At 39.9% G+C, this 12,839-nt stretch overlaps 1 protein-coding gene across 1 annotated transcript; it reads left to right on the forward strand.

The window, feature by feature from the left end:
• The first annotated feature begins 2,833 nt into the window (after positions 1–2,833).
• Positions 2,834–12,548, forward strand: C1HXorf66 (chromosome 1 CXorf66 homolog). Its single transcript, XM_028130701.2, has 3 exons — positions 2,834–2,921; positions 10,173–10,323; positions 11,553–12,548. Exons 1-3 carry the CDS (start codon positions 2,834–2,836, stop codon positions 12,421–12,423), a joined length of 1,110 nt encoding a protein of 369 aa, XP_027986502.2. The 3' UTR covers positions 12,424–12,548.
• Positions 12,549–12,839: the final 291 nt, after the last annotated feature.

Raw genomic sequence — 12,839 nt, forward strand, 5'->3', positions numbered from 1 at the left:
CAAGATGGCAGTGTAGGTAAATGCCAGTACTTGCAGCCTTTTACAACCACATCAAAATTACAACTAAAATAAAGAACAACCATCATCCAGAACTGCCTGAAAGCTGGTTGAATGGAAGCCCTACAACTAAAGAAGTAAAGAAGAAATCACGTTGAGACTGGTGCGGGGGGGGGGGGGGGGGAGGCACAAAATGGGCTGATCTGACAACCACATGTGCTATTTTTTTTATTGGAAGGGAGATCATTTCTGTGGAGGCTGCCCCTGAGGAACAAGGGGTCCCAACCCCACAACAGACCCCCAGTCCAGGATTCCAGTGCTGGGAAGAGAAGTGCCCACAACTTCAGGCTGTAAAAACCAGCGGGGTCTGTGGCTGAGTGACACGGAGGCTGCTGGTGACCCATCTGTTCCATTTAAAGGGTTAGCGCACAAACTTCCTTGGACTCCCAGCACCAGGCAGCTTTGGGGGACCCAGACACATAACAGGAGGAATTGGATTGTCTGACATTGGGGCAATAACCCAGGGGTGGCTTTCTCTCAGACCGGGGTGCTCAAAGGGGTCATTGTTCCTGTGTTGGGACCACCTCTGTCACCACCTCTGTCGCAGGGTTGACTGGCAGCCATATCTGAGTTTCCATCATCCTATAGCACACTGTTTGCTCTGCCCTGGGGATTCCCTGAGACCCAACCCCCCAATTTGCAGCCCCATGCAAGCTGTTTGCAACAGCTTTTCCAGACAAATGGCCTGTCCTGGCTCAGGCTTCAGGCTTTCCTAAAATTTCTCAAACAAGCTGCAGCTGGTGACAGCATGCCCCAAACCTATCAATAAAAGGCCCAAGATCTGGCACTAGCACCAGCCTGCCTTGCTTCACAGCTGGGCCTTGTCTGGGCACTTCCAAGCCCAATACAAAAAGTAAATAGCAGCTGTCTAAAGATCCCTCTGTAGCTTCTGCTGGGCAGGCAGTGGCTAACTTTGCACCTCCCTGGGGCCCTAGAGCTAGTGCACCCAATAGACAGCTTCAGACCATAGCAGATTAAAACGCTACACATCCTCAAGCTGCCTAATCAAGAGGCAGACTCAGTAAGCACCAAAGCCCCACTGAAGCAAGTTATGCTCCACAGGGGTGTCTCTTGCACAGCAGCTCTTCCACTGAAGTCACAGTTGGTGCTCAGAGCCAGTTGGTCTGGAGGTCAATTCCTCCCAGTGACACCAATAGCAATCAAGGCTCAACTACAAGACTGTGCACACAGCCCACACAGGGGTGTGCCTAGAGTGCCCAGCTCGGGTGACTGGGGAGGCTGAGCCACAGGGCCCTACAGAACATCTACTATACAAGGCCACTCTACCAATTCCAGGAGACATAGCAGCTCTACCTAATACATAGAAACAAAAACAGAGAGCACCCAAAATGCAGAGACAAAGAAACATGTCATAAATGAAAGAAATGGAAGTAAGCAAACTATTGGATACAGAGTTCAAAACTATGGTTATAAGGTTGCTCAAGGATCTTCATAAGAGCTTCAAGGGATTTAGTGAAACTTTTAAGGATCTTAATTAGAATGTCAAAGACATGAAAAAAGGACAAGTCAGAAATCAAGCATATACTAACTGAAATAAAGAATAATTTACAGGGATTCAATAGTTGAGTAGAAGATTCTGAGAATCAAATCAACGATTTGGAATATGAGGAAGCAAAAAACACCCAAACAAAGGAGTAAAAAGAAAAGAAGAACCCCAAAATATAAAGATAGTGTAAGGAGCCTCTGGGACAACTTTAAGCTTACCAACATTCACATTATGGGGGTGCCAGAAGGAGATGAGAGAGCAAGATATTGAAAACCCATTTGAAGAAATAATGACAGAAAACTTCCACTACTTGGTGAAAGAAATAGACTTACAAGTCTAGGAAGCGTAGAGAGTCCCAAAGAAGAGGAACCCAAAGAGGTCCACACCAAGACACATCATAATTAAAATGCCAAGGGCAAAAGACAAAGCAGCAAGAGAAAAGCAGTCAGTTACCTACAAGGAAACTCCCATAGGACTGTCAGCTGATTTCTCAACAGAAAAATTTTGCAGGCCAGAGGGAATGACAAGAAATATTCAAAGTGATGAAAAGTAAGGACCTACAACCAAGATTACTCTACCCAGCAAAGATCTCATTTGGAAATAAGGGTCAGATAAAGAGCTTCACAAACAAAAAAGCTAAAGGAGTTCATCATGACCAAACCAGCATTACATGAAATGCTGAAGGGTATTCTTTAAGAAGAAGAAAGAGGAGGAGGAGGAGGAGGAGGAGGAGGGGGAGGAAGAGGAGGGGAAAATTAGAAGAGATACAAAATATGAACAATAAAAAGGCAACAAATATATATCTATCAACAATTTAATCTAAAAATCAAAATAAACAAACAAGAAATCTAATGATCAAAATAAACTGGTGAATAAAATATGGAAGCATGGAACAGACTGAGGAGTCTCAGAGGGAAGGAGGTGTGTGTGTGTGGTGGGGGGAGGGGGAGCTGGAAGAGATTAACCAAAGATCTTACTTATGGACACAGACAGTAGGGTGGTGGAGGCCTGGAGTGGGGTGGGAACTGGATGGAGTGGGAAATGGGGGGAAAGGAGGAAATCTGTAATACTCTCAACAATAAAGATTACCAAAAAAATGTCAATGCACTTAACCTGACCTACACAGAAGCTCATGCTTCTCCATGGTGAGATTATGATGTCAGAATATGACACACAATATAATGATGTCATAAACCCCTGGGACAGGCTGAACCATATTAAATACAGTAGCTTTCTTGGTAGAAGAAGCAGTTGAAGAAAGTCCTGGACATGAACCTTTTTATTTTTGTCCTACTTTTGTCCATTTGGGCAAATAATTGTTTACATGAAAACCAAAGTGATGGATTTTCTACTACAGGTATGAACCTAACCTTAACACCTAGAAATTATGATTATATTATGCATTCAGCATCTAATTAGACAAGCTAGCTGTGTTTACAAAACCTTCTGTTTCTTGAATGTTACCATTAGTAGGTCTTTAAGAATTTCTAGGACAACAACTGAGAGTTATTATTTTTTAAATATGTTTTTATTGATTTTAGAGAGAGAAAGGGAGAGGGATAGAGAGATAGAAACATCAATGAAAGAGAAACATTGATTGGCTGCCTCCTGCATGCCCCCACTGGGAATCTACCCTACAACCCAGTCACATGCCCTGACCGGGAACTGAACCAGTGACCTCTTCATTCATGGGTTGACAACCACTGACTAAATCAGCAGGGCTATTCTGTTTTTAATTTATCTTTATTGTTGAAAGATTTACAGAAGTCCTCCCTATCTTCCCCCATTGTTCCTTGCCATTCCCACCACCTCCCTAGGCCTTCACTGCACTATTGTCTGTGTCCATGGGTTATGCATATATGCGTACAAGTTCCTGGGTTAATCTCTCAACAGCCCACTTCCCTCTGAGATTCGTCAGTCTGTTCCATGCTTCCATGTCTCTGGCTCTATTTTGTTTGACAGTTTATTTTGTTTAGATCCACATATAAGTGAGATCATGTGACATTTGTCATTCTCTGACTGGCTTATTTTGCTTAGCATAATACTCTCCAGTTTGCTCCATGCTGTCTCAAAGGGTAAGAGATCCTTCTTTTTTAGAGCTTCATAGTATTCCATTGTGTAAATGTACCACCACTTTTTTATCCACTCATCTACTGATGGGCACTTGGGCTGTTTCCAAATCTTAGCTATTGTAAATAATGCTCCTATGAACTTAGGGGTGCATATATTCTTTCTGAATGATGTTTCTGGATTATTTTAATATATTCCTAAAAGTGGGATCACTAGATCAATGGCAGTTCCATTTTTAATTTTTTGAGAAAACTCCATACTGTTTTCCATAGTGGCTGTAGCAGTCTGAATTCCCACTAGCAGTGTACTAGGATTACCTTTTCTCCACATCCTTGCCAGCACTTGTTGTTGGTTGATTTATTGATGGTAGCCATTCTAGCAGATGTGAGGTGGTGCCTCATTCTTGTTTTAATTTGCATCTTTCTGATGATTAATGAACTTGAGCATTTTTTCATATGTCTCTTGGCCATTTGTATGTCGTCTATAGAAAAGTGTCTATTTAGGTACTCTGCCCATTTTTAATTAGATTGTTTTTCTTCCTTTTGCTGAGTTGCATGAGTATTGCATATATTTTGGAAATTAATCCCTTATTAGATGTATCATTGATAAATATGTTCTCCCATACAGTGGGCTCCCTTTTCATTTTGAGGATGATTTATTTTGCTGTGCAGAAGCTTTTATTTTGATGTAGTAGTATTTATTTTTTCCTTTGATTTTCTTGTCCTAGGCCTTGTATCAGTGAAAATTGTGCTACATGAGATGTCTGATATTTTTCTGCCTATGTTTTCTTGTAGGAATTTTATGGTTTTATAATTTACATTTAAGTATTTTATTCATTTTGAGTTTATTCTTGCATTTTGTGTAAGTTAGTAGTCTAGTTTCATTTTTTTGGAAGTACCTGTCCAATTATCCCAACACCATTTATTGAAGAGACTGTCTTTACTCCATTGTATGCTCTTGCCTCCTTTATCAAATATTAATTCAGCATAATGGCTTGGGTCAATTTCTGGGATCTCTGTTCTATTTCATTAATCTATATGCCTGTTCTTGTGCCAGTGTCAGGCTGTTTTGATTACAGTGGCTTTGTAGTATAATTTGATATCCAGTATGGTGAAACCTCCAACTTTGTTCTTATTTCTCATGATTGCTGCAGCTATTTGGGGTCTTTTTTTGATGTTGTTCCAAATAAAATTGTGGAATGTTTGAAATCTGCTGTTGATATTTTAATAGTGATTGCATTGGATCTATAGATTGCATTGGGTAGTATGGACATTTTAATGATGTTAATTCTACCAATCCTTGAATATAGTATACTAGAGGCCTAGTGCACAGGATTTGTGCACTGGTGGAGGTGTGGCCTGCAGGGATCAGCCCACTGTGAGAGCACCGCTCATTCCGATCTGCTGAGTGGCGCTCCCACTGTGGGAGCACACTGACCAACAGGGGGCAGTTCCTGTGTTGAGCGTCTTTCCCCTCGTGGTCAGGTCGCATCATAGCTACTGGTCGGCTGATTGTTCTGGTCGTTCCACCGTTCGGTCACTGGGCTTTTATTATATAGGATTCTTCCACTTGTTTAGATCTTCTTCTATCTCTTTATCAACATTCTGTAGTTTTCTGAATACAGGTTTTTACCTCCTTGGTTAAGTATATTACTAAGTATCTTAATTTTTTGTTGCAATGGTAAATGGGATTGTTTTTTAGTTTCTCTTTCTGAGAGTCCATTATTGGTATATAAAAATGACATCTATTTCTGGGTGTTAATATTGTATCCTTCTACATTGCTGAAATCATTTATTAAATCAGTTTTTTAGTGGAGTCCTTAAGGTTTTCTATATTATATCATGTCATCTGTGAATAATGACAGTTTTACATCCTCCTTTCCAATTTGTATGCTTTTTATTTTTCTTCTTATCTGATTTCTGTGGCTACAACTTCTAGTACTTTCCTATATAAAAAAAAGGCTAATATGCAAATTGTCCCCATGGACAGGAGTTTAACTGACCAAGAGTTAGATGTGTGCTGACCACCAGGGGACAGTAGTGGCAGGCAGCCAGGGAAGGGAGGCCCCAACCGGCAGCCACTAAGGACTCTACCTGTGCATGAATTTTGTGCACTGGGCCTCTAGTGTTGAATAAAAATGGTGAAAGCAGACAACACTGTCCTATTCCTGCTCTTAGGGGAAATGGTTTGGGTTTTTCCCATTGAGTATGATGTTGGCTGTAGATTTGTCATATATGGCCTTAGTTATGTTGAGATGTGATCCCTCTCTCTCCACTTTGGTGAGAGTTTTTATAAAAAACTAGAGGCCCAGCGCACAAAATTCGTGCACTGGGTGGCGGGGGGGGGGGGTCCCCTCAGCCCAGTCTGTACCCTCTCACAGTCCGGGACACCTTGATCCTTACCACTCGGCTCGCTGCTCCTTAGCACTGCTGGAGAGGCGGGAGAGGCTCCCAGTGTTGTACTCATTAGCCCTGAGCCCAGCTTCTGGCTGAGCGGACCCTCTCCCTGTGGGAGCGCACTGACCACCAGGGGGTAGCTCCTGCATTGAGCGACTGGTTGTTCCGCCATAACAGTCACTTAGGCTTTTATTATATAGATGGGTGTTGGAGTTTGCCAAATGTTTTTTTTCTGTATCTATTGATACAATCATGTGATTTTTATTTTTCATTTTATGTATGTTATGTATCACATTTATTGATTTGCAAATATTGTACCAGCCTGCTGCCCTGGAATAAATCCTACTTGGTCATGCTATATAATCTTTTTAATGTATTGCTGGATCCGATTTGTTAATATTTTGTTGAGGATTTTAGCATCTATGTTCATCAGGGATATTGGCCTGTAATTCTGTTTCTTTGTAATGTCTTTATCTGGTTTTGGAATTAGGATAATGTTGACCTCTTAAAAAGAGGTGCCTTCCTCTTGGATTTTTTGGGATTGTTTGCAGAACATAGGTGTTAGTTCTTCTTTGAACATTTGGTAATACTCCCCTGTGAAGCCATATGGGCCAGGGATTTTGTTTGCTGGGAGGTTTTTTATTATTATTAATGCTCAATTTCTTCAGTTGTTATTAGCCTATTCATGTTTTCTGATTCTTCCTGATTCAGTTTTGGAAGATTGTATTTTTCTAGGAATTTGTTCATTTGATCTAGGTTGTCCAGCTTGTTGTCATATAGTATTCCTTACAATCCTTTGTATTTATGTGGAGTCAGTTGTTTCTTTACCTTCTTCATGTCTGATTTTATTTATTTGAGTCCTCTCTCCTTGTTTCTTGATGATTCTGGCTAGAGGTTCATCTGTCTTGTTTAGCTTTTCAATGAACAAGCTTTTGGTTTCATTGATTTTTTTTATTTTTGCGCTGGGAGTATTATTTTTATTAGTGTCTATGTCACATATTTCCACTCTTATTATTATTATTTCCTTTCTTATTATTTCCTTCCTTCTTCTAACTCTGGGCTTTTCTTGTAGTCCTCTTTCCAATTCTTTAAGTTGTAGAGTTAGTTTATTAGAAATTTTTCTTTTTTCTTGAGGTAGGCCTGTAGTGCTATGCACTTCCCCTCTAAGGACTGCTTTTGCTGGGTTCCATAGATTTAGGGTGGTTGTGTGTTCATTTTCATTTGTTTCCAAGAAGTTTTTTATTTCTTCCTTGATCTCATTGGTAACCCATTCGTTGTTTAATAACATGCTATTTAGCCTCCATGTGTTTGAATGTTTTGTGGTGTTTTTATTGTAATTGATCTCTAGATTCACTGTTATCTGAGAAGTTGCTTGGTATGATTTCAATCTTCTTGAATTTGTAGAGACTTTGTTTAAGTCCTAATATGTGGTTTATCTTTGAGAATGTACCATGTTCACTTAAGAAGAATGTATATTCTGAAGCTTGGGAATGAAATGTTCTGTAAATATCAATTAAATCCATTTGATCTTGTGTATCATTTAGGGTTGCTGTTTTCTTATTGATTTTTTTATCTAGAAGATTTATCCAGTGATGTCAGTGGGGTTTTTAACTATGATGGTATTGCTGTTCATCTTTCCCTTGAAGTCCTCCAGAATTTCATTATATATTTGTGTGCCCCTATATTGGGTGCATATAAGTTTATCAAGATTATATCCTCTTGTTGTAACAATCCATTTAGTATTATGAAGTGACCTTCACTGTCTCTTGTTATGGCCTTCATTTTGAAGTCTATTTTGTCAGAATTGAATATTGTTTTCCCAGCTTTTTTTTTTTTTTTTTTTTTTTTCATTTCAATTGGCCTGAAAAAAATTTTCCATCCCTTCACTTTCATCCTGTGTGAGTCTTTTATTTTCAGGTTAGTCTCTTGTAGACAGTATATATATGGGTCATGTTTTCTTATCCATTCACCTACCCTATGTCTTTTGATTGGAGCATTTAATCCATTTACATTTAATGTTATTATTGATAGGTACTTATTTGATACAATTTTTATTCTTTTTAAAAAATATTTATTGTTGAGAGTATTTCCTCCCCTAGTATCCACCTAGTGTCCACCCTGCCCCAGGCCTCCACTACCCTACTGTCTGTGTCCAGTAGGGTACAGTAAGATCTTTGGTTAATCTCTTCCAGGCCCCCCAAACCCTTCCCTCTGAGATTCATCAGTCTGTTCCATGCTTCTATGGCTCTGATTCTATTTTATTCACCAGTTCATTTTGATCATTAGATTTCTTGTTTGTTTATTCTGATTTTTAGATTAAGTTGTTGATAGATATATTTGTTGCCATTTTATTATTCACATTTTTTATCTTTTTTTTTCTTCTTCTTTGCCTTCTTCCTCTTCTTAAACAATACCCTTCAACATTTCATGAAATACTGGTTTGGTGGTGATGAACTCCTTTAGCTCAGAGGGAAGGTGGAAGAGGGGTATAGGAAGAGTTTAACCAAAGAACTTATATGCATACTAGAGGCCCGGTGCACGAAATTCGTGCACTGGGGAGGGTGTCCCTCAGCCCAGCCTGCAGCGTCTCCAATATGGGACCCCTCGGGGGATGTCCAACTGCAGGTTTAGGCCCGATCCCTGTGGAATCGGGCCTAAACCTGCAGTTGGACATCCCTATCACAATCTGGGACCACTGGCTCCTAACCGCTCACCTGCCTGCCTGATTGCCCCCTAACTGCACCCTTGCTGGCATTGACACCTAACTGTTCCTCTGCAGGCCTAATCGCCCCCAAATACCCTCCCCTGCTGGCCTGATCACCCCCAAGGCTTTTATTAATATAGATATGCATTACCTATGGACACAGACAGTAGGGAGTAGGGTGGTGAAGACCTGGGGTGCAGAACCAGGTGGAGGGGAGCAGGTAGGTGTTCTGCTCCTGATGAAGGCAGGGCGGGCTAGCTACACCGCTCACCAATATGGCAGCACAACCCCCCCAAGCAGCTCATTAATGCAGCAGGACTGGTTGTTTGGGGACCAAGGTTCAGGTGTGCACATGTATCCAGGGCTTTGGGTTTCAGCAGTGGGGCCGTGAATGCCTGTCTGTGGCCTAGGGGCACTGGGGCATAGCCACTTTGCATTGCCTCCTCCCGTGGAGGACCCTCAAGCTCCTTCAAAATGGTGCACTTTCCCATTTAAGCAGAAAGAAGCTACAGCAGAGCTACATGCAGCAGCAGTGGGAAGCTTCTCTGCCAGGAGCTCCCACACTAACAGAAGCCCACCCATACTCATACCCCTGAACAGTCTCCCTTGTACACACTCACCCACTCACACTTTCACCTTCACTCTGGTCTTGCCCGCTGCCATATTGGTTCTTTCCTAAGAGTTTTTATTTTTTATGTATATTTTTAATTGATTTCAGAGAGGAAGGGAGAGGGAGAGAGAGAGATAGAAACATCAATGATGACAGAGAATCATTGATTGGCTGCCTCCTACATGCCTCACACTGGGGAGTGAGCTCACAACCCGGGCATGTGTCCAGACTGGGAATCAAACCATGACCTCCTGGTTCATAGGTCAATGCTCAACTGCAGAGTCATGCTGGCCGGGCTAGAGTTTTTATTCTTTGTGAAAAATTCAAGCAACATAGAACCATAAAGAGTACAGACATATTATCTCCTTTCTCTCCCCTTCTCTACCTAATCCACCAACCCTAGCCCCCAATCAAAGTAGATAATACAATGTGAATGAATCCGGCATGGTATCTCTCACATAGTAGCTTTCAACAAGGGTTTTACTTATCATATCCTATTTCCCACCATAGACACACATACACTAAAAATCAAGTGCATTCACACATATGGAAAACATACACACAGACTCAAAAACTTAAGCAATGGGGTGAGAAAGCCATGATGCAGGGATTAACCCAGGTAATTATACTGATTAGCCAGAGATGTCTCCCAGATTTGGCTTCTAGACTGTGGTTGGGTACGTAATAGAGGGAGAAAATGATGGAACATTTATGCTTTAAAGAAATCACTGATGAAGAGATTGTTTACCTATAGTGATACGCCACTATCAAAATGGAAGAAAACTTGGTTACCTAACACACTTTCTGGTGGTACAATTTCTTTGACAGGAGCTAAGCAACTTGAATCATTGCAAATGGACGATAACAGAAGACGTATATTTGTTATAGTAGTTGGTATTATGAGCACAGCTTTTATCTGTACCTCTTTTTGCTGCCTTCATTATAATTGTTTGAGCAAAGATGTCCCCAAAGAAAAAGCGTAAGTTTTACACTTTGAATTAAGAATGCAAGTAGTGTGTGTGTGTGTGTGTGTGTGTGTGTGTGTGTGTGTACACATATAGTGGAGGTTTCATTATTGTGATTACTTTAGACTTCTAAAGAGCTACCAAGATCTTGAGGGTGGATATCTACACTTAAATGATATCAGCTCTTAAATATTCTCAAGTACATTATCAACTTTAGCCAAAGCTGTCTCCTATTCAGGATTCAACTGAGCCCCAGGCTATTAATTTCATGATAAATTGAGTCTAGGAAAATAGGGCATAACTATCTGAATAATACAAGGAGAATAAAAACAGGGATGGAGAGGGAGTTGGACCTGCATTCCAAAAACAATGAAACATTTTGAATTATCTACCATTTTAAGATGTATTAACATGAAAAGTTATTCACTGTTCTTATTATCTCAGTTCCTGCCTTTCATATAAGATGATCAGTCTGGCCCTAATATATTAATTCTCTAAATATTTCCCAATCCAAGTACTGGTGACTAGAATATGCTAATGTTTCCTTCCTTTAGTTTTAGAGGAATATTGTGAATATAAATATGCACGGATAGATAACTTGATGTTATAAATATAATAGGAAAATAAGACTTTGGTCTAAAAAGTTTATTTTTTATTGTAACAAGTTGTGACATTTATATATCAGTTCTGTATAAACTTGTGACTTTTGTATAAAAGGTTTAATTTCTGGAATAAATGAAATTCTCTCTCTCAGTAGTAGATTTAAAACAACTTGCCATTATTCAATATGTAGACTATATCATTATCTAATGTGGTGAAATAGTAAAATCTCTGAAAAAAGAAATAGCACAAATTCAACAAGTTCTTATCTGTAACCTAAGTCATGGCTTTCACCACACTCCAGTTCTTACGGGGTTCAATTTCCCTACTAACGCCAAAAGAAAGACTAAAACAACTGACAAAGTAGCCTATGTTTTCTGGTGATAGCAATAATGTTCTATTGTCTTATTTATTTTAGAGAGAGAGGAAGGGAAAGGGATAGAGAGATAGAAACATCAATCGGCTGCCTCCTACATGCCCCCTACTGAAGATCAAGTCCATGACCTGGGCATGTGCCCTGACTGGAAATCAAACTGGTGACCTCTTGGTTCATGGGCTGATGCTCAATCACTAAGCCACTGGCCAGGGAGCAATAATACTCTTTCATTTTAATTGTCATACTCCAAATTTTCTGTATTTTTAGGGTCAAGAAACATGTAGCAGCCAAGTCATTCAGGTCATCCAAAATATTCAGTAAATACAAGACAAAGAATGAATGCATTCCAGAGAAACAACCTATGCTATCTGGTATAGACACGTTATCAGAGCTCTCAAGTCAAGAAAGGTCATTCATATCATCCAGTTCAGAAAATGTAATCAGGTCCTCGAGGTCAGAAAAGTCATCAAAACCATCTAGTAAAGAAAAGTTCATCAAGCCATCGGGCCCAAAAAGATTGTCCAGGTCATCCCACCTGGGAAAGTCATACAGAAAACACAGTATAGATAAGTCATATGAGCTGGCTTATTCCCATAAACTAGGCAGTTATGACCATTCATCCTATCCAAATAGGTTAGTCAGGCCAACTTCAACAACCAGTCCACATTTTCCACTCAAGTCAACCCAACCATGTCATCCAACCTATCCAACAAATCAAATCTTGCTACCGGAGTCATCCAGTTTAAAGAACTTTACCAAGTCTCCCATACATCATAATCTAAAAACATCAGTTATTGCAGGCAAGGCAGACATGTTATCTACATCTCCATTAGTCAAGTCTTGTGCACACTATAAGGGAAAAAGACCTGTTTGCAGAACGCCTGAGTCTTTGGTCAGTGATATTTCTGAGGTCAAGAATGCAAATGCTCAAAACCCACCTTTCCCACATGAAGTGAAGCCTTTTTCCAAATGTTTTAATAAGGTAGATTACAGAGACAATGCATTCCATGGCAATGTGAAGAACAGTGATGATGACAGTGAGAGGGAAGTAACCATTTTTTGCAACGTGAGACTCAAAGAAGTAATTGTTAATAAAACCACAAGTAATAAAGAGCTCAATAAAAATAATCACCTGTGAAGAAGAAAATTTATATGTACTATTTTGTGCTCACCATCCTTAAAGATATGATATATAAAGAGAAAATCCACTTGGCAATCACTATTGAGATTAGTCCTGTCCGTCTTGGAGGCAATTTATTTGAAAAATATTAATTAAATGCATGAGATAACAAATGACTTTATTGTAATTATTACTGCATTTTAAAGGCAGAAGGCTCTTTTGATGTATCTTATTTTTATCTGGTCACTTGGATGGGAACCATAAACATACACAAATCTAGAAAGGAACTACAAAATGGGTACCCTGGACTCCTCCTTCCTTTGGAGTTGCCCTCAAAGTCCCAACCCAATTAGCTTTATTTTTTAATGTTTAAATAGAGTATTCACAGTTTAATATTGTCTTTCTGTAGTGGCCAGTGCTTGGCAAAAATGTCT

The sequence above is a fragment of the Eptesicus fuscus genome, chromosome 1 (assembly GCF_027574615.1).
Source record: "Eptesicus fuscus isolate TK198812 chromosome 1, DD_ASM_mEF_20220401, whole genome shotgun sequence".
NCBI lineage: Eukaryota > Metazoa > Chordata > Mammalia > Chiroptera > Vespertilionidae > Eptesicus > Eptesicus fuscus.

What these genes read in the sequence shown, in the direction of transcription:
- C1HXorf66 (XM_028130701.2), top strand. Translation starts at nt 2,834, where the DNA reads ATGAACCTTTTTATTTTTGTCCTACTTTTGTCCATTTGGGCAAATAAT. An exon ending in TGATGGATTTTCTACTACAG is followed by an intron (nt 2,922 to 10,172) that starts GTATGAACCTAA and finishes TTTCTTTGACAG; the next exon opens with GAGCTAAGCAACTTGAATCA. An exon ending in GATGTCCCCAAAGAAAAAGC is followed by an intron (nt 10,324 to 11,552) that starts GTAAGTTTTACA and finishes CTGTATTTTTAG; the next exon opens with GGTCAAGAAACATGTAGCAG.